Source organism: Hemiscyllium ocellatum, chromosome 3 (genome assembly GCF_020745735.1).
Source record: "Hemiscyllium ocellatum isolate sHemOce1 chromosome 3, sHemOce1.pat.X.cur, whole genome shotgun sequence".
In the NCBI taxonomy this organism is placed as follows: domain Eukaryota; kingdom Metazoa; phylum Chordata; class Chondrichthyes; order Orectolobiformes; family Hemiscylliidae; genus Hemiscyllium; species Hemiscyllium ocellatum.
In genome coordinates, this window is record NC_083403.1 from 85194367 (window position 1) to 85219666 (window position 25300).

General features: G+C 42.2%; 1 protein-coding gene across 2 annotated transcripts in view; it reads left to right on the forward strand.

Moving 5' to 3' along the window:
* Window positions 1-25300, forward strand: part of si:dkey-71h2.2 (low density lipoprotein receptor adapter protein 1-B) — a 99641-nt gene that overhangs the window by 53081 nt on the left and 21260 nt on the right. The window contains exons 4-8 of one of the 2 annotated variants that reach the window (XM_060821263.1): window positions 2860-2974; window positions 9716-9788; window positions 16299-16379; window positions 16485-16603; window positions 18128-18173. In XM_060821263.1, the coding sequence (XP_060677246.1) occupies window positions 2860-2974; window positions 9716-9788; window positions 16299-16379; window positions 16485-16603; window positions 18128-18172 (433 nt within the window). In that variant the 3' untranslated portion in view covers window position 18173. The remainder of the gene's footprint in view (window positions 1-2859; window positions 2975-9715; window positions 9789-16298; window positions 16380-16484; window positions 16604-18127; window positions 18174-25300) is intronic. The other variant, XM_060821262.1, reaches the window with a different exon arrangement.

The window sequence follows — 25300 nt, forward strand, 5'->3', positions numbered from 1 at the left end:
ACAGTCCTTTGGGTATGTTTCTAAACTACACGAGCTGACCTGTTAATGCGGTCTGGCAATGTGTTTCTTTTTTTAAAAAAAAACTCTTACTGATAGCTGGTTTATTTTTCATATAGCAGGAAATTTGAATAAAACCTAAAATCATGATATATATAAAAATACATTTAATATTCATCTATTATAGAGCATTTACATCCACTGCTTATATTTCAAAGGGCCCTGCCAAGTTACTGTCCATTTGAATTGCATCGTATCCCTCTGTCACTGCCAGAAGTTAAGATGGAACATCCACATCTGTGATCTGCATAATCTATTTAAGGTCCACATTCTTCTCAATTCTGCTAAAGTCTTTCCCAAGTTTTGATTTTGCTTATTCTTCTACCCATCTTGTGAGCAAAAAAAAAGTCTGCTCCATTTTGCCAGGTTCTCACGGCTGCACTCTTCTCTGATTTGAGTAACCTACTATAACTATTCACGTATCCCAGGGTCTGTCTTATGTCCTTCATTTCTGTTTCATCATGCCGCATTTTGTCTTGTACTGTTATCATTTCTGTCAGTTAACTGACATTTCTTTCCAGTCCTTTACCTGTGACACAACTTCCAAGGAACTATGTAACTGCACCCTTAAGTGTCTCTGTTCAACAACATTCCCCTAGACTCTACCATTAACTGTGTAAGACCTGCCCTCATTTGTTTTGCCAACTATAACACCATGCATTTTTCTGAATTAAACTTCATTTGCCATTCCTTGGTTGTCCAGTTCAGTTGATTACGATCCCATTGTACTCTTAACCTTCTTCACTGTCCACGATACCACAAATTTTGCTGTCATCTGCAAACTTGCAAAACATGCTTCCTACATTCTCATCCAAATTATTAATATAAACAACAAACAATATTGGACCCAGCACCAATCCCTGCAGCACACCACAGGTCACAGGCCTTCAGTCTGAACAAAAGCCCTCATCCAGTTGGCGAGCTGTCCTTGAATCCCATGCTAATCAGTGTACCATATGGAACCTTATTGAAGGCCTTGCTAAAGTCCACTCTGTCTTCATCCATCATCTTTATCCTCTCTTCAAAAAGCTTAATCAAAATTGAGAGACATGATTTCCCATGCATAAAACCATGCTGACTGATTATTGCTGATCAGTCCTTGCCTTTCAAAATGCATATAGATCCTGTCTCTCAGAATGCCCTCCAACAACTTATCCACCACTGATGTTAGGCCTACCAATCTGCAATTCCCCTGGATTTTCCTTGCTGCCTTTTTAAAATAATGATGCAACAGTAGCCACCTTCTAGTATTCTGGCACCTTATCAATAGCTGGTAATGATCCAAATATCTCTGCTAGGAGCTCCACAATTTCTTCTCTAGCTTCCCACAATGTCAGTTAAAACTGTGGAAGTTGAAATCCCCGTCTGTTATTACTCTGTTATGTTTACACTTCTAAGATTTTCCTACAAATCCATCTTCCTATCTGTCTGATAATTTGATGTCCACACTATACTGCCCAGCAAGGTTATTGACTCCTGTCTGTGTTTAAATTCTACCCTTGAGGTCTCATTTAAGGAACCTTCCATAATATTGTCCTTGAGCAGTAGTCGACTCATTGACCAATATTGTGACAACACCACCTCCTTTGAACACTTAAAGATTCTACACCCCAGCACATTGAGCTGCCAGTTCTGTCCCCTGCCTCAACATGGCTCTATGATAGCAATTATTCTACTTGTTCATGCATTAATCAATGCCCTCAACTCATCTGCATTACCTGCGGCTACCTTGCATTAAAATAAATGACTTCCAGTCTTGCCATGCTCTCTCGTACGTTAACCTGACTATATTCCTATTGTCTTCTAGACTGATTTAATGATTCTTTTATACACGTCTATGCATTATTCCATACTGTACCTTCACATGGCTTCCCATCTCCCTAACTTGTAGTAAGCACAACTTGTACTGCAGAGGCCTGTGATTCCACTGCAGCATCAAGAATGATTTCTCCTTGTGTTGCAATATGAGTTGAGACAGCAGCCATCAGATGCATAATGGTTGGGTCTTCAAGTGCAACATTGGGATTGGCCACGACTTCAATCATGAAAAGGTAAGACTTTAAGCTCTGCACAAAACAGTGTATCAAGTAGGTGAGCTGAGCACCTTCATGCTGCTTGACATTGATAAGCCTAGCAAAAAACCAGCATGCCGTGTGCAGGACATTTTATTGTAACTACCTATAAGTTGCCTTCCATGCAATCTCCCTTCAAAGTGCTAATTTGAGGTCTCTGTAGCAGAACTAATGTGATCTTGCTCACTGAGCAGGTGCCTGTTTGTGCCTTGCTCTGGCTGCAAGTTATTCTAACCATTCAGGGACTGCAACTTCAGATCCCTCCATTCTTGTACCACCCTCAAGCAGCATTGACATCTGTTGCCAAACTGCTGTTGTCACTAGTCCTCGTGCTGGTACATGTGACCCTAAAGGAAGAGCAAGAAGTTTCTTTTAAAGTTGTACCATTTAAATAACACTACTAATCCATCTTGTTTCTTTCAAGGTGTGTCATTTGATACATTGCGCACATGAAATTGTGTCCGCCTTGTCTGCCTATTTCAGCATTCTTGAAGATTACTTGCTGAAATCTGCTATCATGCTCAACATTAGTGAGGTCTTAAAATTAGGGTCCATCTTTTCATCCTGTGCGAATGTAACAGAATCAGACAGCCTTGTGCCAGAGATCTGCGTGGGAGTTTTTCAAGTATTTTTCTAATCAGTCCATCCCTAATATAGACAAACTTTATTAAATTCAATGTCTTCAGAGATATTTGATTGTATGTGCTTATTAGTAATTTTCTCCCAACAGAATATCATACTGCACTGCAGACAAGACTCAGGACAAGGTCTTTGCATACATTGCACAGAGTCAGCTAAATGAGACATTGGAATGCCATGCATTTCTTTGTCCGAAGAAAAAAATCGTAAGTATCAAAATAATATGATGAGATGTTAATTTAGAATGAGCATTAACAGGCTCATATTTGCTTTTTCTTTTCATAATTAATGATTTTGGAGGTTAATAATGGAAAGTGATCTTTGTCAAATGGCATGAAATAACCATGTTGGAATCTGGTGCAGTATAAAGTTTCAATATGAGAGATAAGTAATTTGAGTAGGAATTGAATATTACCAGATCTGTTTCACTACATTAAGCAGTCATTTACAGCAAGACACATTTATGTTGTCATTTTCGCACAGTTCATTTGTTTATGTTTTAAAGTTTCTGTTCTATTTTCTATGAAATCTTTGTCTTTTTCTTCATTCCTAAATCTGTTCTTCATCTAGTGGCTGCTATAATTGGTACTGAGTAATGAACTATCCGAAGGTGAAATGCAAAAAGGCCAATGCCCTGCCAAACCTCACTAATGGGATTATAGGATTGAAGATGTTGACATTGAGAAAAGATCTAGGACAAATTGATTTGCATATTGAAAGCAGACAATTAACTATTTTGGGATATAAGTATAAATTTAATCTGGCTCTTGGGAGATTAGAACTATTGCAACTCATACAGCATTTATATAATAGAACAGGTTCCCAGTACATATTCCTGTACTATGTAATTATTTTGTATGTTACTGAATTACTTTCAAATTTAGTCAGTGTGTGGATCAGATTTCCATGATTTCAACAACCCCAAGATTTACAGGATGTGAAGGCATCTCAATATGCCTGCAACAATCTATCAACTTATTCCCAGTGAAGAATGTGTAACAAATAGCTAATGAGGATATGGCCCTTATTGACCAAGATTTGGAGATGCCGGTATGGGACTGGGGTGTACAAAGTTAAAAATCACACAACACCAGGTTATAGTCCAACAGGTTTAATTAGAAATAGTAGCTTTCGGAGCACTGCCTCTTCATCAGCTGGTCGTGGAGTACACGATTGTAAGACACAAAATTTTAGCAAAAGTTTATAGTGTGATGTAACTGAAATTATACATTGAAAAATACCATGATTGTTTGTTAAGTCACTCATCTGTTAGAATGACCATGTTACTCTCACTTCTTTCATATGTAAATTGCAAAACTTGTTTTAAAAGTTACATTCTCAAGTGAACTTTAGATTAGATTACTTAGTGTGGAAACAGGCTGTTCAGCCCAACAAGTCCACACCGACCCTCCGAAGAACCCATACCCCTACACTTCGGGCAATTTAGCATGGCCAATTCACCTAACCTGCACGTTTTTGAACTGTGGGAGGAAACCGGAGCACTCGGAGGAAACCCACACAGATACTGGGAGAATGTGCAAACTCCACATAGACAGTTGCCTGTGGTGGGAATTGAACCCGGGTCTCTGCGCTGTGAGGCAGCAGTCTTAGTCCACAACCACCTGATGAAGGAGCATCGCTCCGAAAGTTAGTGATTCCAATTAAACCTGTTGGACTATAACCTGATTGACCAAAGTATCTTATTGGAGGAGAAATTGAGGACTGCAGATGCTGAAAGTCAGAATCAAGAGTGTAGTGCTGGAAAAGCACAGCAGGTCAGAAACTTCAATTTTCCTGCTCCTTAGATGCTGCCTGACCTGCTGTGCTTTTCCAAACTCTCGACAAAGTATCTTGTTCCCTTGTCTTTTCTTTCCTGCTATGAGAAAACAACTGATGCATCTCTTTTGAGCTATCTAGATTGCCTCCACTTCTTTATCATGAACCTGTGAATGACAATTAATGGACAATTTCAGATATACTTTTATTTGCTGAACAATTTCATTTTACTACATAAGCAAACTGACTTTTTGCCAGTGGCACATATTGAATTCATTATTATATTCTTATATTCTAACTTGATGGAATTGACATCAGGATTTCTGAGTTATTGACCTTACCCTGCTAAGAAATTCCGCTTGAGACAGTGAATTTGGAAACTGTTCAAACTTTTCCCTTGCCTTGTCAATGTCGTCCAAGTCTTCCCACTGTAGGGGAATATGCTGAGGATGCAGGCTTGTAGTTTGTGTACTCTGTCACAGTGCTGATCTTTTTCATTCACAGGAAGTGATCATATCTACTGAGATTCTGGAGTCACATATAGGCCAGACCAGGAAAGGATAGCAGTTTCCTTCTCTAAAGTGAGCCAAATGGGTTTTTCTGACAATCAGCAATTGATTTGTGGTCATCATTAGATGCTTAATTCCAGATTTTTAATGTTATTTCCACTATCTGCCATGGCAGAATTCAAATCTGGTACTCTAGAACATTCCCTGGCTCTCTGAATTAACTATCTAGCAATAATACCATCAGGTTCCCATCTCCCCATCATGTTGTGTTCCACAAGCTCTTATTTAGAATAGATGTAACAGCTGCAGATTTCAGCTCCAGTAACAGACTGCTGGGATTGTACAACCTAAAGATGTACTAGAGATGTAACCTCTAGTATCCACGTTGCCATCTTTCAGCATTGCCAATGTCCTGGACTCTAGCTTTTGTCTTTCTGATGGTGATAGTCAAGCCAAACGTTTTACAGACATGCGAATCTGTCCATTTGCCACTGAAGATGTTCCACAATACAGAATATTAATGTGTCGTAAACAACGCAGAACAACTGTGATGTGAACTTGATACACATTTGTTTTGTACCTCAAGCAAGCAAAGTTGAACAGCTTTCCATCAGTTCAGATATGGAAGAAGATAACTTGTGTTGTTGATCTGAACATGTAACAGAAGCAAGAAATGCCAAAGAGTTAATGCAGAATGCAATCTACTGCAGATCTCCAAGGCTTCTGATGGTGTCCTGTCATAGCTGACCTTGCCCATCATGTTGCCATGGTAAAGGATCAGTGAACACACATGGCTAAACCATAATGCCTGCATAGCCCAAGCATGTTCATCAGATAATTGGCTGTATACCTGTTAAGACCTTCTGGAAAATGAATTGGCCAATAGTTCATTGCCTCTTGGGGTCCATATCTCTGCTGCATGGCATATGCAAGCAAGATCTGCAGATGCCAGTCATAGAAGCTAACAACTAGGAGTTAGTGGTTTTCAGCTTTTATCTCTGGAAACTGACTATTTGAAAAGGTTTTAGAAGAGGCAAAGTAAAAAAACTTCAGCTGGCTGGGGAGAGGACCCTGGGAAACCAGAAGGCAGCAAGTAATGCAGTTTCTTAACCCACTGCCTTTGTAGCAAACATGAGAGAGGCTGCCAACTGGTCCCATTGCCTCACCAAGTGATGCTTAATTCAGATTTGACCACCAAAGTGTGAACCATTATGTTACAAGAGGTGAGACTGATGGATATTCTAAATCAGATCAGCTCTTTGAGTCATAGAGTTATCTACCACAGAAGCAGGTTCTTCAGTCCTACTTGTCCATACAATCTAGATCCATTTGCCAGCACTTGGCCCATATCCCTTTAAACCCTTCCTATTCAGTTACACATCCTGATGCCTTTTAAATGTTATTGTATCCACCTTCACCACTTCTTCTGGCAGCTTGTTCTATACACTCTACCTCGGTGTTAGAAATGACCTGAGGGGCAACCTTTTAAGTGTTTCCCCTCTCATTTTAAAGCTCTGCCCTCTAGTTTTGCTGTCCCTACCATGGGAAGAGGACCTTGGCTGTTCACCCTACTCATGTCTGTCATGATTTTATAAACCTGTATAAGGTCACCCCTCAGCCTCCACTACTCCAGGGAACATAATCCCAGCCTGTTTAGCCCCTTCCTGTAACTCAAAATCTTCAGTCTCGGCAACATCCTTGTAAATCTTTTCTGAACCCTTTCCAGTTCATCGTTTTTCCTATAGCAGGGAAGCCAGAATTGAATGTGATATTCTAAAAGTGGCCTCATCAATGTCCTGTTCAGCCACATGACATCCTGACTCCTATATTCAGTGCTGCAAATGTGTTGCTGGTCAAAGCACAGCAGGTTAGGCAGCATCTCAGGAATAGAGAATTCGACGTTTCGAGCATAAGCCCTTCATCAGGAATAAGAGAGAGAGAGCCAAGCCGGCTGAGATAAAAGGTAGGGAGGAGGGACTAGGGGGAGGGGCGATGGAGGTGGGATAGGTGGAAGGAGGTCAAGGTGAGGGTGATCGGCCGGAGTGGGGTGGGGGCGGAGAGGTCAGGAAGAGGATTGCAGGTTAGGAGGGCGGTGCTGAGTTGAGGGAACCGACTGAGACACGGTGGGGGGAGGGGAAATGAGGAAGCTGGAGAAATCTGAATTCATACCTTGTGGTTGGAGGGTTCCCAGGCGGAAGATGAGGCGCTCCTCCTCCAGCCGTCGTGTAGTTGTGTTCTGCCGGTGGAGGAGTCCAAGGACCTGCATGTCCTCGGTGGAGTGGGAGGGGGAGTTAAAGTGTTGAGCCACGGGGTGATTGGGTTGGTTGGTTCGGGCGGCCCAGAGGTGTTCTCTGAAGCGTTCCGCAAGTAAGCGGCCTGTCTCACCAATATAGAGGAGGCCACATCGGGTGCAGCGGATGCAATAGATGATGTGTGTGGAGGTACAGGTGAACTTGTGGCGGATATGGAAGGATCCCTTGGGGCCTTGGAGGGAAGTGAGTGTGGAGGTGTGGGCGCAAGTTTTACATTTCCTGCGGTTGCAGGGGAAGGTGCCGGGGGTGGAGGTTGGGTTGGTGGGGGGTGTGGATCTGACAAGGGAGTCACGAAGGGAGTGGTCCTTGCGGAACGCTGATAGGGGAGGGGAGGGAAATATATCCTTGGTGGTGGGGTCCGTTTGGAGGTGGCGGAAATGGCGGCGGATAATACGTTGTATGCGCAGGTTGGTGGGGTGGTAGGTGAGAACCAGTGGGGTTCTGTCTTGGTGGCGGTTGGAGGAGCGGGGCTCAAGGGCGGAGGAGCGGGAAGTGGAGGAGATGCGGTGGAGGGCATCGTCGATCACGTCTGGGGGGAATCTGCGGTCCTTGAAGAAGGAGGCCATCTGGGTTGTGCGGTGTTGGAATTGGTCCTCCTGGGAGCAGATGCGGCGGAGACGAAGGAATTGGGAATATGGGATGGCGTTTTTACAGGGGGCAGGGTGGGAGGAGGTGTAGTCCAGGTAGCTGTGGGAGTCAGTCGGTTTATAATAGATGTCTGTGTTGAGTCGGTCGCCCGAGATAGAAATGGAAAGGTCTAGGAAGGGGAGGGAGGAGTCTGAGACAGTCCAGGTGAATTTCAGGTCGGGATGGAAGGTGTTAGTAAAGTTGATGAACTGTTCAACCTCCTCGTGGGAGCACGAGGCAGCGCCGATACAGTCATCGATGTAGCGGAGGAAAAGGTGGGGGGTGGTGCCAGTGTAGTTGCGGAAGATGGACTGTTCCACATATCCTACGAAGAGGCAGGCATAGCTGGGGCCCATGCGGGTGCCCATGGCAACTCCTTTAGTTTGGAGGAAGTGGGAGGATTGAAAAGAGAAGTTATTCAGGGTGAGGACCAGTTCAGTCAGTCGAAGGAGGGTGTCAGTGGAAGGGTACTGGTTAGTGCGGCGGGAAAGGAAGAAGCGGAGGGCTTTGAGTCCTTCGTGATGGGGGATGGAGGTGTACAGGGACTGGATGTCCATAGTGAAAATAAGGCGTTGGGGACCGGGGAAGCGAAAATCCTGGAGGAGGTGGAGGGCGTGGGTGGTGTCCCGAACGTAGGTGGGGAGTTCTTGGACTAAAGGGGACAGGACCGTGTCGAGGTATTGGGAGATGAGTTCGGTGGGGCAGGAGCAGGCTGAGACAATGGGTCGGCCGGGGCAGGCAGGTTTGTGGATTTTGGGCAGGAGGTAGAAACGGGCGGTGCGGGGTTGTGGGACTATGAGGTTGGAGGCGGTGGATGGGAGATCCCCTGAGGTGATGAGGTCCTGGATGGTCTGGGAGATGATGGTTTGGTGGTGGGAGGTGGGGTCGTGGTCAAGGGGGCGATAAGAGGAGGCGTCCGCGAGCTGGCGTTTGGCTTCAGCGGTGTACAGGTCAGTGCGCCAAACTACCACCGCGCCTCCCTTGTCTGCGGGTTTGATGGTGAGGTTGGGATTGGAGCGGAGGGAGTGGAGGGCTGCACGTTCTGAGGGTGAGAGGTTGGAGTGGGTGAGAGGGGTGGACAGGTTGAGTCGGTTGATGTCACGGCGGCAGTTGGCTATAAAGAGGTCGAGGGCGGGTAGGAGGCCTGCACGGGGTGTCCAGGTGGATGGGGTGTGTTGGAGGCGGGAGAAGGGGTCGTCAGAGGGTGGGCGGGAGTCTTGGTTGTGAAAGTAGGCACGGAGGCGAAGGCGGCGGAAGAATTGGCACGGAGGCGAAGGCGGCGGAAGAATTGGGCACGGAGGCGAAGTGCACTGACCATTGGAGGTGTCAAGCTCCTCCTTCACCACCCTATCTACCCTCAACTCCACTTTCAAGGAATTATGCACCTGCACCCCTACGACTCTTTGTTTGGCAACATTCCCTAGGGCCCTATTATTAACTGTATAAGCCATGCCCTGATTTGCCTTCCCAAAATGCAATATCTCACGCCTACCTAAATTAAACTCCACTTGCCACTTCTTGGCCCATTGGCCCATGTGATCAAGGCCCTGTTGCACTCAGACCCTAAAAACCTTGTATGGCGCGCATTAACTAATTATTGACTAAAACGTTTCAGAGCTTTTCTTGTCCTCTTATTTGATATAAATCAGAATTATTAAGATTCAAGTAATTTTGAACTGCTGTTGTTGCTTAATTAACGAGCACTAGTTTTTCTCTGATACAGGCACAAGCTGTAACCTTAACCGTTGCACAGGCCTTCAGAATTGCATTTGATCTGTGGGAAGTGGCGCAAGAGGGTAAGAGCAAGAATAATTGAACCAAACCTTTGAGCACTTTGAATTACTTTAGTTTTAATTTTATACATTATATGGATGTTTATGAGGTAGTTTGGTACAAATTGATTTTGATAAAATATCTATTATTGAAAATTCCACCAGTAACAATGAGCAGCATTGTACCTTGTACACGTGCAGTCGAAAGATGCATGTTCTATTTTTCTGTGTTCTAATTCTTGCTCTTGTAGTGGATGATACAATGAAATTCAAACTACCTTTACTATACCTGTCAATACAATTGATATAAAGAGGACAAATACAATGTGGATAACATTGCTCGTGTTCAAACTGCACTAATTGCTGCCCTTCTAAAGAATGAGTCAGCTAACCATGATTCAGTAAAACCTGCCCACAGTGAACAAACAAGCCTTGTAGGAAATGGGTAAATTCACTGATACCAATAATGGCAAATGAACAAGAGACACAAATGTTAAATATGTCTGAGTAGCAGCTTGTATTAATTGTTGATTAAATGACATGCAACTTTTTGAGTGGTTACGAGAGAGAGAGTAACTTGCCATCAAAGCACTGTCATATTATGGTGAAACTCAATAGTTTGTCACCACAGTTGGGTGGAAATTTTTAGTTTAACACTTGAAACACAAACTTATCTCTCTAGCTGATCACGTCATCTGCCTGTTTTTCACAAAGTTTGAAACTATCCATCTCACCACAGCTGGCCCTCGGGTATGTCCGATACGGGTGGGTGGAGGAGAAAGTGAGTGGAAGGAAAGTTTGCGTGGTCTCCCTTGGTCTTTGGGAGGCCACCCCTGGCTCTCAACAGAATTAAAGATGTGATAAAAATTGTACACTTGTGCACAGATTGGAACAAATTTGTAATTTCCTGCCGGAGATGATTGTTGAATCTGTCAATTATTTTTGAGACAATTAAACAATTGTTCACAAACAAGAAAGTTCTACGGTAAAAGAAGAGTGAAAAATTGAAAGTGTGATAAGGATGCTGATCCAAATGCTATTAAGCTCTGTTATTAAGAAAGAATAACATAACTTGTAACATGAACATTTGTTAATAGTGAAACCTAATTTAACTTAAGTAACTATTCAGAGGTTACTGGTGCATCCAAGTTTCAGTGGGCATGCCATCTGGCAAAGTTTTTAAAAAGAAACAGATATTTCTTCAGAGTGAGATGAATTGCAATATGACTCTGCTAAATTATTCCTGTTAATACTAATTACATAGCTGGATTTCTGGAAGCATGGGAGTAGACATCTGCTTGTTTGGGGTGGATGGTGGGAAGTGAGGGCCGTGGAGATAATTGAATGTTTCATCACAAAGTATCGAGCTGAATAACTAACAGAGCTGCTTCTTGGCAGGAGATTCTGAGCATCACCTTTCTGTCAGTACTCATCTGCTAGCAATGTCACTGGCTCCTTTTCAGCTAAAATTATTTCCTGAAAATTTTTACTCTGAATTTCTGCTGATGCTGAAAATCAATTGCATACTAGATTATTCATCAGTAATGTTTTTGAAGGGATTCTTTGTGTAATTTAGCTCCTGGCACTTTAGATCAGAATACATTTCAGGCATCTGTGGCCAAATAATGGATGACATTGTGAATGCCCAATATTATTCAATTACAGCTTAATATACAAGTTATAATGATTAATATATCCTATGCTTGCAGCATTCCTGGTACTATGCCAATGATATTTATTTCTATAATCTATTATCTTTTATTGGAAAACTCTCAATAAAATAAGTGGATTAAAAATTAAAACTGATATATAACTAAATTAAACAGATATGTCTATATATATTATATATATATATATATATATATATATATAATTCCTGAAGTGCGTTTTATTTGTCAGTGAGTTTGCAACTCTGGATCTACTTGTGATAGCATTGCTTTCTATCGGATCTCCTGCTGGTCAAATCATGGAATAATGGAATGTGCTGCAGTTGTGTAATTTTTGTAAGCAACATTGTGGTTGTCATCTAATTGTCTGTTTCCTTGTTTTATTGCTACTGGCGACATGAAATTGCACAATGGTACTGCATCCATTTGATTGATTGTAACCTCGGAGCATGAATAGCAGTGAGCTCATGGCAACACTGCATCTATATCATCTTTTGGTAATCATGAGAGAGGATTCAAAGTGGCACCAAGTGATCTATCTGCTGCATCATGTTTTGGTGCAAATACCTTAATTGGACAGAACAGTGCCAAAGAGAGAGAGATAAGGAAACCAGTCCTGCACTCTAGATCGAACTATCATGGGCCATCATGTCACACGAAGGCCCTCAGTGAAAATGTGCAGTCCTGAGTACATGACATTTTTTTTTAATCAAGGGACAACTGAGGAGGTGGGTACTGTGTAGATGAACCATCAAAAAAGGCATTGAGCAAAACGCTATATTACTAATGGAGGAGAAAAGTAACATTTGAGCTTTGATCAAATGGCATCTGATTTATAACCCAAAATTGAAAAGTAGCAAAATTTTAATTTGGGTCTTTGCGCAGAGAATATACTTGCAGCTGCAGGAGCCAAGCTATTGGCAGGACCTCTAGGAAACATAGAAAATAGAAGCAGGAGTAGGTCATTTGGCCTGTTCCATCACTCAATATGATTGGCACTGTTTCTCTGTTTTATTATCTCCCTCTATTCTTGATACATTAAACATAGAACTGAGCGGCATAGGAACAAGTCCTTTGGCTCATGTTGTGCTGAACATGACACCGAAGTAAATTAATCCCTTCTGCCTGCTTTTGTTCCATATCCCTCCATTCCTTGCATATTGATGTGCTTATCTAAGAGTTCCTTAAATGCCCCTGTCATATTTGCTGTCACTGTCACTCTGGCAGTGCATTCCAGACCCCTACCACTGTGTTTAAAAAAAACCTTGCCCCTCACATCTCCTTTTGAACTTACCCCTCTCATGCTTAAATGCATACCCCCCGCCCAGTATCAGACATCTATGCCCTAGGAAAAAAGACCTTGCCTCCTTTCCATGCCTCTCATGATCTGAAACCTCTATAAGGTCACCCCTCAGCCTCTGACACTCCATGGGGTGGGGAGGAACTGCAGGCTATTCAGTGTCTCCTATAACTCAAACCCTCCAGTTCTGACAACATCCTCTTAAACTTGAGAGGGTGCAGAAAAGATTTAAGAACATCCTTTCTATAAAAGGTCAACCACAATTGTATGCAGTATTTTAAAAGTAGTCTCACCAATGTCCTGTGCAGTTACAACATGACATCCTAACTCTTAGACTCAATGTTATGACCAATAAAGCACAGCAGGTCAGGCAGCATCCGAGGAGCAGGAAACGTCGATTTTCCTGCTCCTCGGATGCTGCCTGACCTGATGTGCTTTTCCAGCGCCATTCTAATCTGTACTCTGATCTGCAGTCCTCACTTTTTTGCTCTGTTATGACCAATAAAGGCCAGTCTGCCAAATGTTGCCTTCACCACCCTGTCTATGTGCAATTCCATTTTCAAAGAACAATACACCTGTAAGCTAGGGTCTCTTTGTTTGGCAGCATTCCCCAGGGTGCGACTATTAACTGCATGACTCCTGCCCCTGGTTTGACTTATCAAAATGCCATGCCATGTATTTCTTTAAATAAACTCCATCTGCCTCTCCTCAGCCCATTGGCCCACAGTCCCATTGTACTGAGATAATCTTCTTCACTGTCCATTACACTATCAGTTTTGGTGTTACCTGCAAACTTATTAATCATACCTCCTATATTCACATATGTTTTAATGAGAGGCCCTCCCAGTCTTCTAAACTCCAGTGAGTACAAACCTCTTCAACCTAATCTGTCCTGATATGAACATCCTGTTATTCCAGGAATCAGTCTGGGAAAGCTTCACTGCATTCTGTCTACATCAAATGTACCTTTTTCCTAGGAAAGGAGACCAAAACTTCACACAATGCTAATACATGAAAGTAATGATTTATAGGTGCCAGTGTTGGACTGCCGTGTACAAAGTTAAAAATCTCACAACACCAGGTTATAGTCCATCAGGTTTATTTGGAAGCACTCGCTTTCAGAGCGCCACATGATAAAGGAGCAGTACTCTGAAAGCTAGTGCTTCCAAATCAACCTGTTGGACTATAACCTGGTGTTGTGTGATTTTTAACTTTGTAAACAAAAGTAAGATATCTTTGCTTCTATGTTTAAACAATCTTGCGATAAAGACTAAAGTAACAGTTGCCTTCCTAACTGCTTACTGAACCTGCTTGTTTTTTGCTTGTGACTGCTGTACAACAAAATACATGTTTCTTTGTGTATCAACATTTCCAAATCTAACACCACTTAAGTAAGACTCTGTCACTCAAGATACCATTCTAAAGGAGGTGCAGGAGCAGAGAAACCTCTTGAACGTGTGCACAGATCACCAAAGGTTGCAGGGCAGGTTGAGAGAGCAATTAATGAAATGTACAGCATTCTTAGCTTTATTAATAGGAACGTAAAGTACATGTAAGATTGAGCAAAGATCCCTTATATTAAAATATATAGACAGAACTCTGGACTTACAAACTTTTGAAATGAAAACGGACAGCAAGACTGGGTCCTGTAGGAAATACACAACACAACTAGCAGGATGGAGCTTGCTGTCTGGGGCTATTGTTCAGCCTGGAATCCCAATTTACACCACCTCTCTAAAAGAGACAGTCTAGGTCCTACAGCGATATGGGCATTCAACCTTGATCAAAATCTATTTAGACATACTCTAACCATCAAAGAGCCAATTAATATCAGAAGAGAACATCAAGAACACAATGACGATCATAGATTTGGTGCAGAGATAATGGAGCCCACAGTCAGTAAACGTACCAGCCCTGATCTCACCAGACAGCAATCTGAACAAGAGCTTCCAAATATAGGCCTTTCTGACCTGAGGCCAACGGCAAGAAACTCAATGACTGACCATGACCTTCCAAACTGCACACTAACAAACCTGATCAATCACCGAATCTAACGAAGCTGCAAGTTCTTAGTCACAACCGGAGGTGAAAACCTGCTTGCAAAACCTATGGACAGAGAAGAACGTTGGGTCCAAAACATGCTTGTACCATATCAGCAGACTCCACTCAAGCTGAAAAGCCTATGCAGTCTGAAGTCTTCATCCAGGCTCTGGGTACAGCAAGCCAGAACAGCCAGGCCCACTTCAAAACTAGATCGAATGGTGAACGGAAACTTACAAGATCCTAAAGTTTCCTTTCCTGCTAGCTAGGTTGAAACATGGGTGGTGACAGTGAATTGGGACCCTCTTGGTAGAAATACTAGTCATGAGTGTAAGTTTAAACATGCTTTGTTTTCTGTGTATCAGTAAATAGTGTCTAATAGTGGTAACCCCTTTTTATCAATAGCATATTTTTAAATACTAGGGTGTTTTTGTGTATTCGCTAATTTCAAATTTACTGAGTTACCTATTTCTCGTATCTTTTTGTCCCGTCAGCAAACTGTCTACTGTCTCTTCATTTGTATTCACATTAGTCCAGTGCCCAGAACCAAGGGTCTGGGAGCCATTTGAACCAGTTAAAGATCAGGAAAATAACTGATTGCAAACCAGAATCATGCATTCAAAAGAAGAGAGGTGATGTTGAATTTATACGAGACACCGTTCAGGGCACCACATTATTAGAAGGATGTGAATGCATTGTAAATAGTGAAGGAGCAATTTACAAGAATGAATGCAGGGATGAGAAATATCAGAGATGATGGTAGATTGAAGAAGTTAGGACTATTTTTATTGGCGAGAAGGTAATTACGAGAAGATCCAATAGAGATTTTCACAACCTGGGTAGAGTAGATGAGAAGAAATTATTTCCACTAGTAAAAGGAACAAAAGCAGGAGGGGATTGATTTTAAAGTAATTTTCAAAAGGAGCAAACATGAAAAGGGGAAAAAAGACTTTTTAGATTGGCGAGTAGTTAAGCTATGGAATGCATTGTCTTAAAAGGTTCAATTTGAGGCATTCAAGAATGTATTGGATAGTTCTTTGAATAGAAGCAATGTCCAAGGGTATGGGAGAAAAAAAGCAGTATATGATGCACATTTGAAGAAAAGGTGAAATCGCCGCCCCATAACAATAATAACAATGCTGTGATTATTCTACATTTGCCACATCCTTGTTCACTCACTCGGCCTAAATCATCTTGAAGCCTCCTTATGAAACTCTCAGTTCCATCTAGTTTTGTCATTTGCAAATTTGGAAGTGTTGCATTTGAAGCTTTTTCAGTTTCTTGATAATTAATATTCTGCAGAAGGACCTGCTGCTTTCTCAATGTTAATCTGACCTGTGAAGGAAAATATCATTGTGCAACTTTTCATGTCCAAAATTTAAGTTTTTTTTTCATTTTGGGAAATCTTTTTGAGGAGATGGGGTATAATTGGGCATTAAGGATATTCTTGGTAAGTACAATAACTTCTAATATGAGAATTGAATGGGCATTGATGTGGAAACTCAGTATACTTGCTTGTCTTTTCAGAAAAATGTAAAAAGACACATGAGCTGTGCAAAAGCCCTGAAACTGCAGCCTTTAATGGAGCAACAGGACATATAGAGAAAGGTGAAGTAATTTCAGTTCTTGATGGGTTATGTTGTTGCAATACACAGTGTGTTTTAATGTTGAAATTGAAAATTATTTTTCAATTACATATTTCATAATATTCAGATACAACTACAGCAAAGGATCACAAAGTAAGCAGAGTCCAGAATCCAACTGATGTCAATCTAGGTATCGTGAAGCAAAACAGTCCATCGTGTGGATCCCCTTTACATGCACTTTCTTGGGTATGTTATAAGATTTTCCTTTATTTTCAAATTATTTGATATTATTTGAAGCGCATTGCATTACTTGAGCATTGATATGGTTTTCATTCCTAAATGTTTTGGGCTAAAATGCTCCATATTAGATTAAAAAATGCTTTCCAATACTCATTTTGCTGTTTACTTCAACCAACGAGGGTTCTATGTGGTAAGATTGTATACTTGATGAAGGTACAAATTTGTTGTCACCTGAATGTGCTTATTTAAATAACATAGATTAATTTATATTTTGCTCTTGTTGACTTTACTGGATTAGATGCCAGAATAGAAATCACATTATACAAAGGTGTTTTTTTTTGTTTCCATAGAGTCAATCTGTTTAAAACGATGCATGGCTTGTATTAGAAATGATTTATGCAGCCTGACTGCAAAAAACGGATTAACAGACGTTCAGAATTTTGCACTCAGCGGTCTCAGACAGGCAGATGGTCATCTGGATAAGCTGCAGATTCCTGTGCAGTTCTTTATTTGAAAGGGTTGAAGCAGGATGAGGCTTTATCAGATCAAAATCACATTGTGGCAATGTCAAATTAAGAAAGATTAGAAGCTACTCTACCATGCAGTGTAGCATTGAAGTACAATGTATCCAGCTGTATTTCAGTCTTTAAATGAGAATTTTAAGCATATGGATACTGTCTTTAACCTTGTCTTTGTTTGTTTAGTCACTAAAACCAGTTGTGAAGATATTGAAGAAAATGCCGATATTATACTATAAATAAATTAAATTATTCGTGAAAACCTTTCTATAAAATTATTTTACTGTGCAAAATAAATTGACTATTGCAGTTAAGGACTTGTATTTAAACAAAGCTAATTATTGAGGTAAGTAGGTTAAGTTAGCTGAAGCAGATTAGGAAATCTGATTTTAAAGTATGATAGTAGATGAACAATGATATATATTTAAAGAACTAGTTTGGTGTATTCCAGAATGCACATTCCTTTGAAGAATAAAAAATATCTCTGCGGAGTTGATATGCCATGGCTAACTGGAAATATTAAGACTAGTATTGAATTAAAAGACAATGTTTACAATGTCGCTGGAAAGAATAGAAAGCTTGATCATTGGGATGATTTGAAAGTCAGCAATTAATTATTGATAGCAATATCCATTTGTCGTCATAATCTTGATGAGACTAGTGGCAACATCTTGCTTTTTTTTTGCTTTCTTCAAGTCTCTCTAAATTGATATCTCAATATTATCCACCCATCTAAGTTATCTCGTTCCTCTTCTGCTTCTAGTCTTTATTTTTCTGTTTAATTATTTCCTAAAATGACTGTCAGTTCTTCACTTCAACTTTGCAACCCTTTTGACTCCTGAACCTGTACTCCTAGTGTAACCCATTCATTTGAGTTTCTATCCGTCCAAACAGTTCTGAGTTTTTAGATGTCTAAGTGTACATGGAGTTGGTATAAGTAAACCTAGACGAGAAATATAATGAGCAAGGAAGTGGCTGAGACTTTGAACAAATATTTTGTCTCTCTTTATAGACTCAAAGAGCGGAATCTAATAGGGGCCTAAGTGATAAAGGCTAAGGTGAGATTTGTGGCTGAATTATACAAGACTGATCTCTGTGTTGAGACTATCTCTCCATCTTTTATTCTTTTTTTTCCTAAGAAGAATCATCCTTTTCTCACGATAAAGTGACAAGTTAACAAGTCAGAGGGGATTATAGCTTATTACCTGCCTTGTTAATAGCCCAACTCATCTGATTAATATTCAGCTTCCTATCATATCAAACACGCCAAACAAGCAAGAAAATGTGATATGGAAATCAGAGCATGTAGCTGGTAAATTCAGCTCACCACTTGCTTCAAATGGCCTCCATTTGTGTATGACCAAATAACATCTCAGAGCACAATTCCCAGATACCAGTTGCATGCACCCCTCTTCTATGGACGTGAGCATCTGGCATTTCACAACCATCATTTCTCTAAAACTCCAGCAGTGCATTCTAAAATTACAGACTTACCTTGCAGAGCCTGTTACGAATAGCGTTAAATGTCTGCAGCAGGGACAGTTTGTGCACAGAGATAGGCACCCAGCTCAGAGTGTGGACAGCCTGCATGCTCACATCATCATCCATACCTTGCCCCAGTGAACCCCATGGTGGGTCCTGGCTCAGTGAGTCAAGTACAGCATTGAGTACCAGTCCAAGGGATTGGTTCCGGTCATACATCCAATCAGCGTCTTAGGTCAGGGGTCCATGCTTCCGCAGCACAGGGAGTGAGTCAGGGTCCTGTGACTCCATAGTTGCCTATCTGGAAGTGACCTAACATGGCTGGGGAGTTGTACAGCCACAAACAGGACTCTGAGGCACACCTTATCCAGGGCTGTCCAGTTTCAGTTGCTCAAGGCAGTGCACCACGGTTAGTGCATTGGGTCTGTCCATAGGAACTAAGGAAAAAATGTTGGGGTGCATAAGAAGCCAGTGACATCGGTAGGAAACTTGACAAACTACTCCTTTGAAATGGCTTCAGTATCTGTGAGAAGGCTATATAGTAAAACAAGGATGGGAAAGGGGCCACTTGGGAAAGTGGTTGGTTCGCCATCAGGAACACTGTGGGTGAACAGTGTATGACCAATCCTGGTATGATCACCTCCTGTGCCAGGGAAAGTGGGGAGCAGATGAGCAAGTACAGGCTGATTGAGGTTGGTTGAGTTCCTGGAGAGGCGCAAAGCCTTAAGGGGCTTACAGGAAAGTCTACCTATAAGGGCTTTTTGATACTTGGGGGCTCACTGATACATAGAGGTGGAAGCTGCAAACCTCTGGCTAAGGGCCACTTGCTATCACCTTCCATCATGCTTGAATTGAAAATGTTCAGTCGGGAGGAAAGTGGCTGGGGTCTCCCTCAGTTGTGTGACTCAACCTCCTGAGAGGGATCTGCAAGACCAGCGATGTTAGCACTTTGAAAGGGAAATCACATTAAGCATAGACCCATGCATCGTATGGACACAGACCTGCAAGGCCCATAATATGTGAAAATCCTAAGCATTGCCCCTCTGTTTGATATGCATCTCTCTCACAGATATTGCTGATCAACTCATTTACATCAACATTATTGGACCAAGGCTGGAAAAGAATAGGGATGTTGTAAGGATGAGGGTCAAAGATGTCAGCAACACTGGTTCCAGATGCTGCAAAATGCTCTCACCACATATTTTCATTCACATTACATTCTGTGTTGCCATGGAGTGAGCCATCATGCTGATGTGGTCAAATTCAGACCACATACAAACCTGACCATGTCTAAGCCCTAAACAGTGCAATGGAACACCCATAACATCTCCAATATCAGGGCTCTTAGCAGAGGCAGTAATGCAGAGACTTGAACAAACAGCTCTGCCAACTATCCAAACCAAACTTTGGGTCTGCTATGTGGATGATACCTTTGTCGTCACTAAATGAAAAAAGTTAGAGGAAACCTTCAAGACCATCATCCTGGCATAAAATAAACTAAAGAGGAGGAACACAACAACAAACTGCCAATCCTAGGTGTCACAGTAGAGCAAGCAGCCAATGGGGAACTTCAAACCAGCGTCTACAGGAAAACAATACATACAGACCAAATATTAAACTACAGAAGCAATCATCCCAACACGCACAAACAAAGCTGCATCAGAACATTATTTCAATGAGCCAGCACACACTGCAGCACAGAGGAACTACGCAGAGCAGAGGAAAATCACCTATACCGTGTATTCAAAAAGAATGGATGCCCAATGAACACAGTCTGCCGCTTTCTCAGCAACAAACCCAAACAAGCAAACAAAACACGTCCAGAAATCCTAGCCACTCTCCCCTACATCAAACACATCTCTGAAATGACTGTCCAACTACTCAGACCTCTTAGGATCATGGTAGCCCACAAACCACCAACACACTAAACCAGCAGCTAATGAATTTGAAAGACCCTATACAGACAATGAGCAAAATTAATGTCATTTACAAAATACCTTGCAAGAACTGTATCAAACACTACATTAAACAAACAAGCAGAAAACTAGCCACCAGGATACATGAACCCCAACTAGCCACAAAAAGACATGACCCTCTCTCACTAGTATCCTCACATACGGATGAGGACAACTGTCGACTGGGATAACACATCCATCCTAGGACAAGCAAAACAAAGACATGCACGAGAATTCCTAGAAGCATGGCATTTCAACCGGAACTCAATCAACAAACACATCAAGTTAGATCCCATCTACCACCTCCTGAGAAAAGGAATAGGAAGTGACTTCACCACAGGAAATGACATCACCAACCTAAAGAAACCCAAACATATAAATAGTAAGCAGGAAATTTCAGCACTGCTTCGCCTGAGACCCACTGAAGATGTAAGGTAACAAAACATCTGGAAATGAACCTTCCAGCTCAGTGAGCAAACCTACAGTGCAATGAATTGAAACATATCAAATGTGCATTGCATTATCACCCAGGCCCCGAAAGCGCATTCAATACGTTTTCTTCTTTCTCTCATTCTCGTGCTATGTCTTAGCATACTACAGGTTTTGCACCTGGGGTGGAAAGAGTCGGCTCAGCAGCTGAGCCTGTTGGCCCTGGAGGTTTGGTTGGGTGACCCCAGGGAGGTAGTTTATGGACTGCCCATGCCAAGGGTCTCCTTACCAGATGCAAATAAAATGAATGCCAGGCTCACCATTCTCCCTATTGCCATACCTTCAATCCTCCGGACCGTTGGCTGGCGATCAGAGTCGAGAGTGTGGTGCTGGCAAAACACATCAGGTAAGGCAGCATCCAATGAGCAGGAGAATCAATATTTCAAGCATAAGCCCTTCAATTCTCCTGCCTCTCAGATGCTGCCTGACCTGCTGTGCTTTTCCAGCACCACACACTCGACTCTGATCTCCAGCATCTGCAGTCCTCACTTTCTCATGGGGTAATGGAGTGCAGGTATTTGAGCCTCTCCAGCAAACCCGGCGCAGCCTTGAACCTCGTTCTCCCTGGCAGCCACCAACTGTTCTGTTGATTCAGATGATTGTGATTGACTGCACAGCTCAGTTTCTGCACATTGAGGGCCATTGACTGCCATTACTGTCATTGCCGAAACCACTGGGTTCTCTCCTGCCTGGGGCTGAGCCAGTGCCTGCTCCCTGCCAGTCTGTCCTTGGCTAGCTGCGGAGCTGTCTCAGTGAGGAGGTCACCAGATTGTGGTCCTGCAGTTTCTAATGCTAATGTTCTCATCGAGGTATCTGGTATCTAGTCAGGTGGTGGGTGCACAAGTTGAGGAGGTAGATATTGGGGAGCCAACTGCCTCTCCGTGGAGGTGTTGGACATACTGGAGGAGCTGAAAGATGAGACAAAAGGCATTACAGCCTGTGATTAAATGCGCTGTTTAACAGGTAGTCTGCACACCTGTGAGAATTGCTGTGGAATGAGGAATGGTAGCGTGTTTTCAGAAGATTTGTAGCTCAGTTTGAGATTCTAGATGCAGGTTTGCTTGCTGAGCTGGAAGGTTCGTTTTCAAACGTTTCATCACCGTACTAGATAACATCCTCAGTGAGCCTCTGGATGAAGCACTGGTGGTATGATCCAATTTTTATTAATGTGTTTAGGTTTCCTTGGGTTGGTGTCATAATTTCCTGTGGTGATGTCATTTCCTGTTCTTTTCAGGGGGTGGTAAATGGGATCCAAGTTGATGTGTTTGTTGATAGAGTTCCGGTTGGGACGTCCTGCTTCTAGGGATTCTTTCATGTGTCTCTGTTTGGCTTGTCCTAGGATGGATGTGTTGTCCCAGTCGAAGTGGTGTCTTTCCTCATCTGTATGTAAGGATACTAGTGAGAGTGGGTCATGTACTTTTGTGGCTAATTGATGTTCATATATCCTGGTGGCTAGTTTTCTGCCTGTTTGTCCAATGTAGTGTTTATAGCAGTTCTTGCAATATATTTTGTAAATGACATTAGTTTTGCTTGTTATCCGTATAGGATTTTTCAAGTTCATTAGCTGCTGTTTTAGTGTGTTAGTGGGTTTGTGGGCTACTATGATGCCAAGAGGTCTAAGTAGTCTGGCGGTCATTTCCGAGATGTGTTTGATGTAGGGGAGAGTGGCTAGGTTTTCTGGATGTGTTTTGTCTGACTGTTTAGGTTTGTTGCTGGGAAATCAGTAGACTGTTCATTGGGTACCCATTCTTTTTGAATACACGGTATAGGTGATTTTCCGCTGCTCTGCATAGTGTTTCTGTGCTGCAGTTTGTGGTGGCTTGTTGAAATACTGTTCAAATTTAGCTCTGTTTGTGGGTTAGAACACTCACCAATTTCTAAGCAACAAACCCAAACAAGCAGACAAAACTTGTCCAGAAACCCTAGCCACTCTCCCCTACATCAAAGACATCTTGGAAATGATTGCCAGACTATTCAAACTTCTTGGCATCATGGTCACCCACAAACCCACCAACACACTGAAATAGCAGCTAATGAACTTGAATGACCCTATACAGACAACAAGCAAAACTAATGTCATTTACAAAATACCGTGCAAGAACTGTAACAAACATTACATTGGACAAACAGGCAAAAAAAACTAGCCACCAGGATACATGAACATCAACTAGCTACAAAAAGACATGACCCACTCTCATAGTATTCTTGCATACAGATGAGGAAGGATACCACATCCATCCCAGGATAAGCCAAACGGAAACACATGCAAGAATTCTTAGAAACATGCAACTCCAACTGGAACTGTAACAACATACACACTGACTTAAGACCATAAGACATAGGACTGGAAGTAAGGCCATTCGGCCCACCGGGTCCACTCTGCAATTCAATCATGGCTGATGGGCATTCTCCCCATAGTCCTTTATTTCTTGTGACATCAAGAATTTATCAATCTCTGCCTTGAAGACATTTAGCGTCCCAGCCTCCACTGCACTCTGCGGCAATGAATTCCACAGGCCCATCACCCTCTGGCTGAAGAAATGTCACTGCACTTCTGTTCTGAATTGACCCCCTCTAATTCTAAGGCTGTGTCCATGGGTTCTCGTCTCCTCGCCTAATGGAAACAATTTCCTAGCATCCACCCTTTCCAAGCCATGTATTATCTTGTACGTTTCTATTAAATCTTCCCTTAATCTTCTAAACTCCAATGAATACAATCCCAGGATCCTCAGCCGTTCCTCGTATGTTAGACCTACCATTCCAGGGATCATCCATGTGAATCTCCGCTGGATACGCTCCAGTGCCAGTATGTCCTTCCTGAGGTGTGGGGACCAAAACTGGGCACAGTACTCCAAATGGTGCCTAACCAGAACTTTATAAAATCTCAGTAGCACAAAGGTGCTTTTATTAGATTATATTAGATTACTTACAGTGTGGAAACAGGCCCTTCGGCCCAACAAGTCCACACCGACCCGCCGAAGCGCACTCACCCAGACCCATTCCCCTACATTTACCCCTAACACTACGGGCAATTTAGCATGGCTAATTCACCTGACCTGCACATTTTTGGACAGCGGGAGGAAACCGGAGCACCTGGAGGAAACCCACGCAGACACGGGGAGAATGTACAAAGTCCACACAGTCAGTCACCTGAGTCGGGAACTGAACCCGGGTCTCTGGCGCTGTGAGGCAGCAGTGTTAACCACTGTGCCACCGTGCCGCACTATATTATATACTACGGCACTTTATATTCCAATCCTCTTGAGATAAATGACAACATTGCATTTGCTTTCTTAATCACGGACTCAACCTGCATGTTTACCTTTAGAGAATCCTCAACTAGCACTCCCTTTGTACTTTGGCTTTACGAATTTTCTCACCGTTTAGAAAGTAGTCTACGCTTTTATTCTTTTTTCCAAAGAAGTCCCAAAAATGGGACTTGGAACCCATTTAACACCCCTGAGAAAAAGAATAGGAAATGACATCACAGGACATGATGTTACCACAGGGAATGACATCACCAACTCGAGGAAACACATAAACAAAAAGCGGGCCAAAACACCAGTGCTTCATCCCAAGGCTCACTGATGTTACCTAGTATGGGGATGAAATGTCTGAAAACAAACCTTCCAGCTCAGCAAGCAAATTTACATCCATGAGGACATGTACTTAACTGGTTGGTAGGATGTGGATGTTTCATTAAGAGGCAGGATTCTGTTCTCAGATGGCTGAGGAACCTAATGTTGGTACCCTTTCAACCATCCGGGCCCTGTCTGCCTTGCTTTATTTGATTCAACCAAATTCCAGAAAAAAAGAGATCTGATTGGTTGAATGTGCATTCACTTTCATTACAAGCCAAAATTTGTTTTTGTAAATGCACTACTATGGTTCTTGAGTTGTTCTCAAGTGGGAGCAATTTCAACAATTCACTCTGTCCAGATCCCTCATAATTTTGCAAACAGCTATCAAATCTTCTCTTTGGGTTCTCCTCATCAAGAAAAACAGTTCAAAATTCTCCCATCTGTCCTTATAGCTGAAGTGTCTTATCTTTGAAGTCATGCTGATAAACTTGCATGCTACCAGTGTATTCACATTCTACCTATAGTGTGTCACCCATAACTTAAGTAATGTTCCATTTGAGGTCCAACCAGTATCCTATGTAAGTTAATCAAAATCTCCTCACTCTTGTACTCTAAATCTCTATTGATGAAGCCTAGAATGCTAGATACATTGTTGACAACTCTCTCTACCTGTCCTGC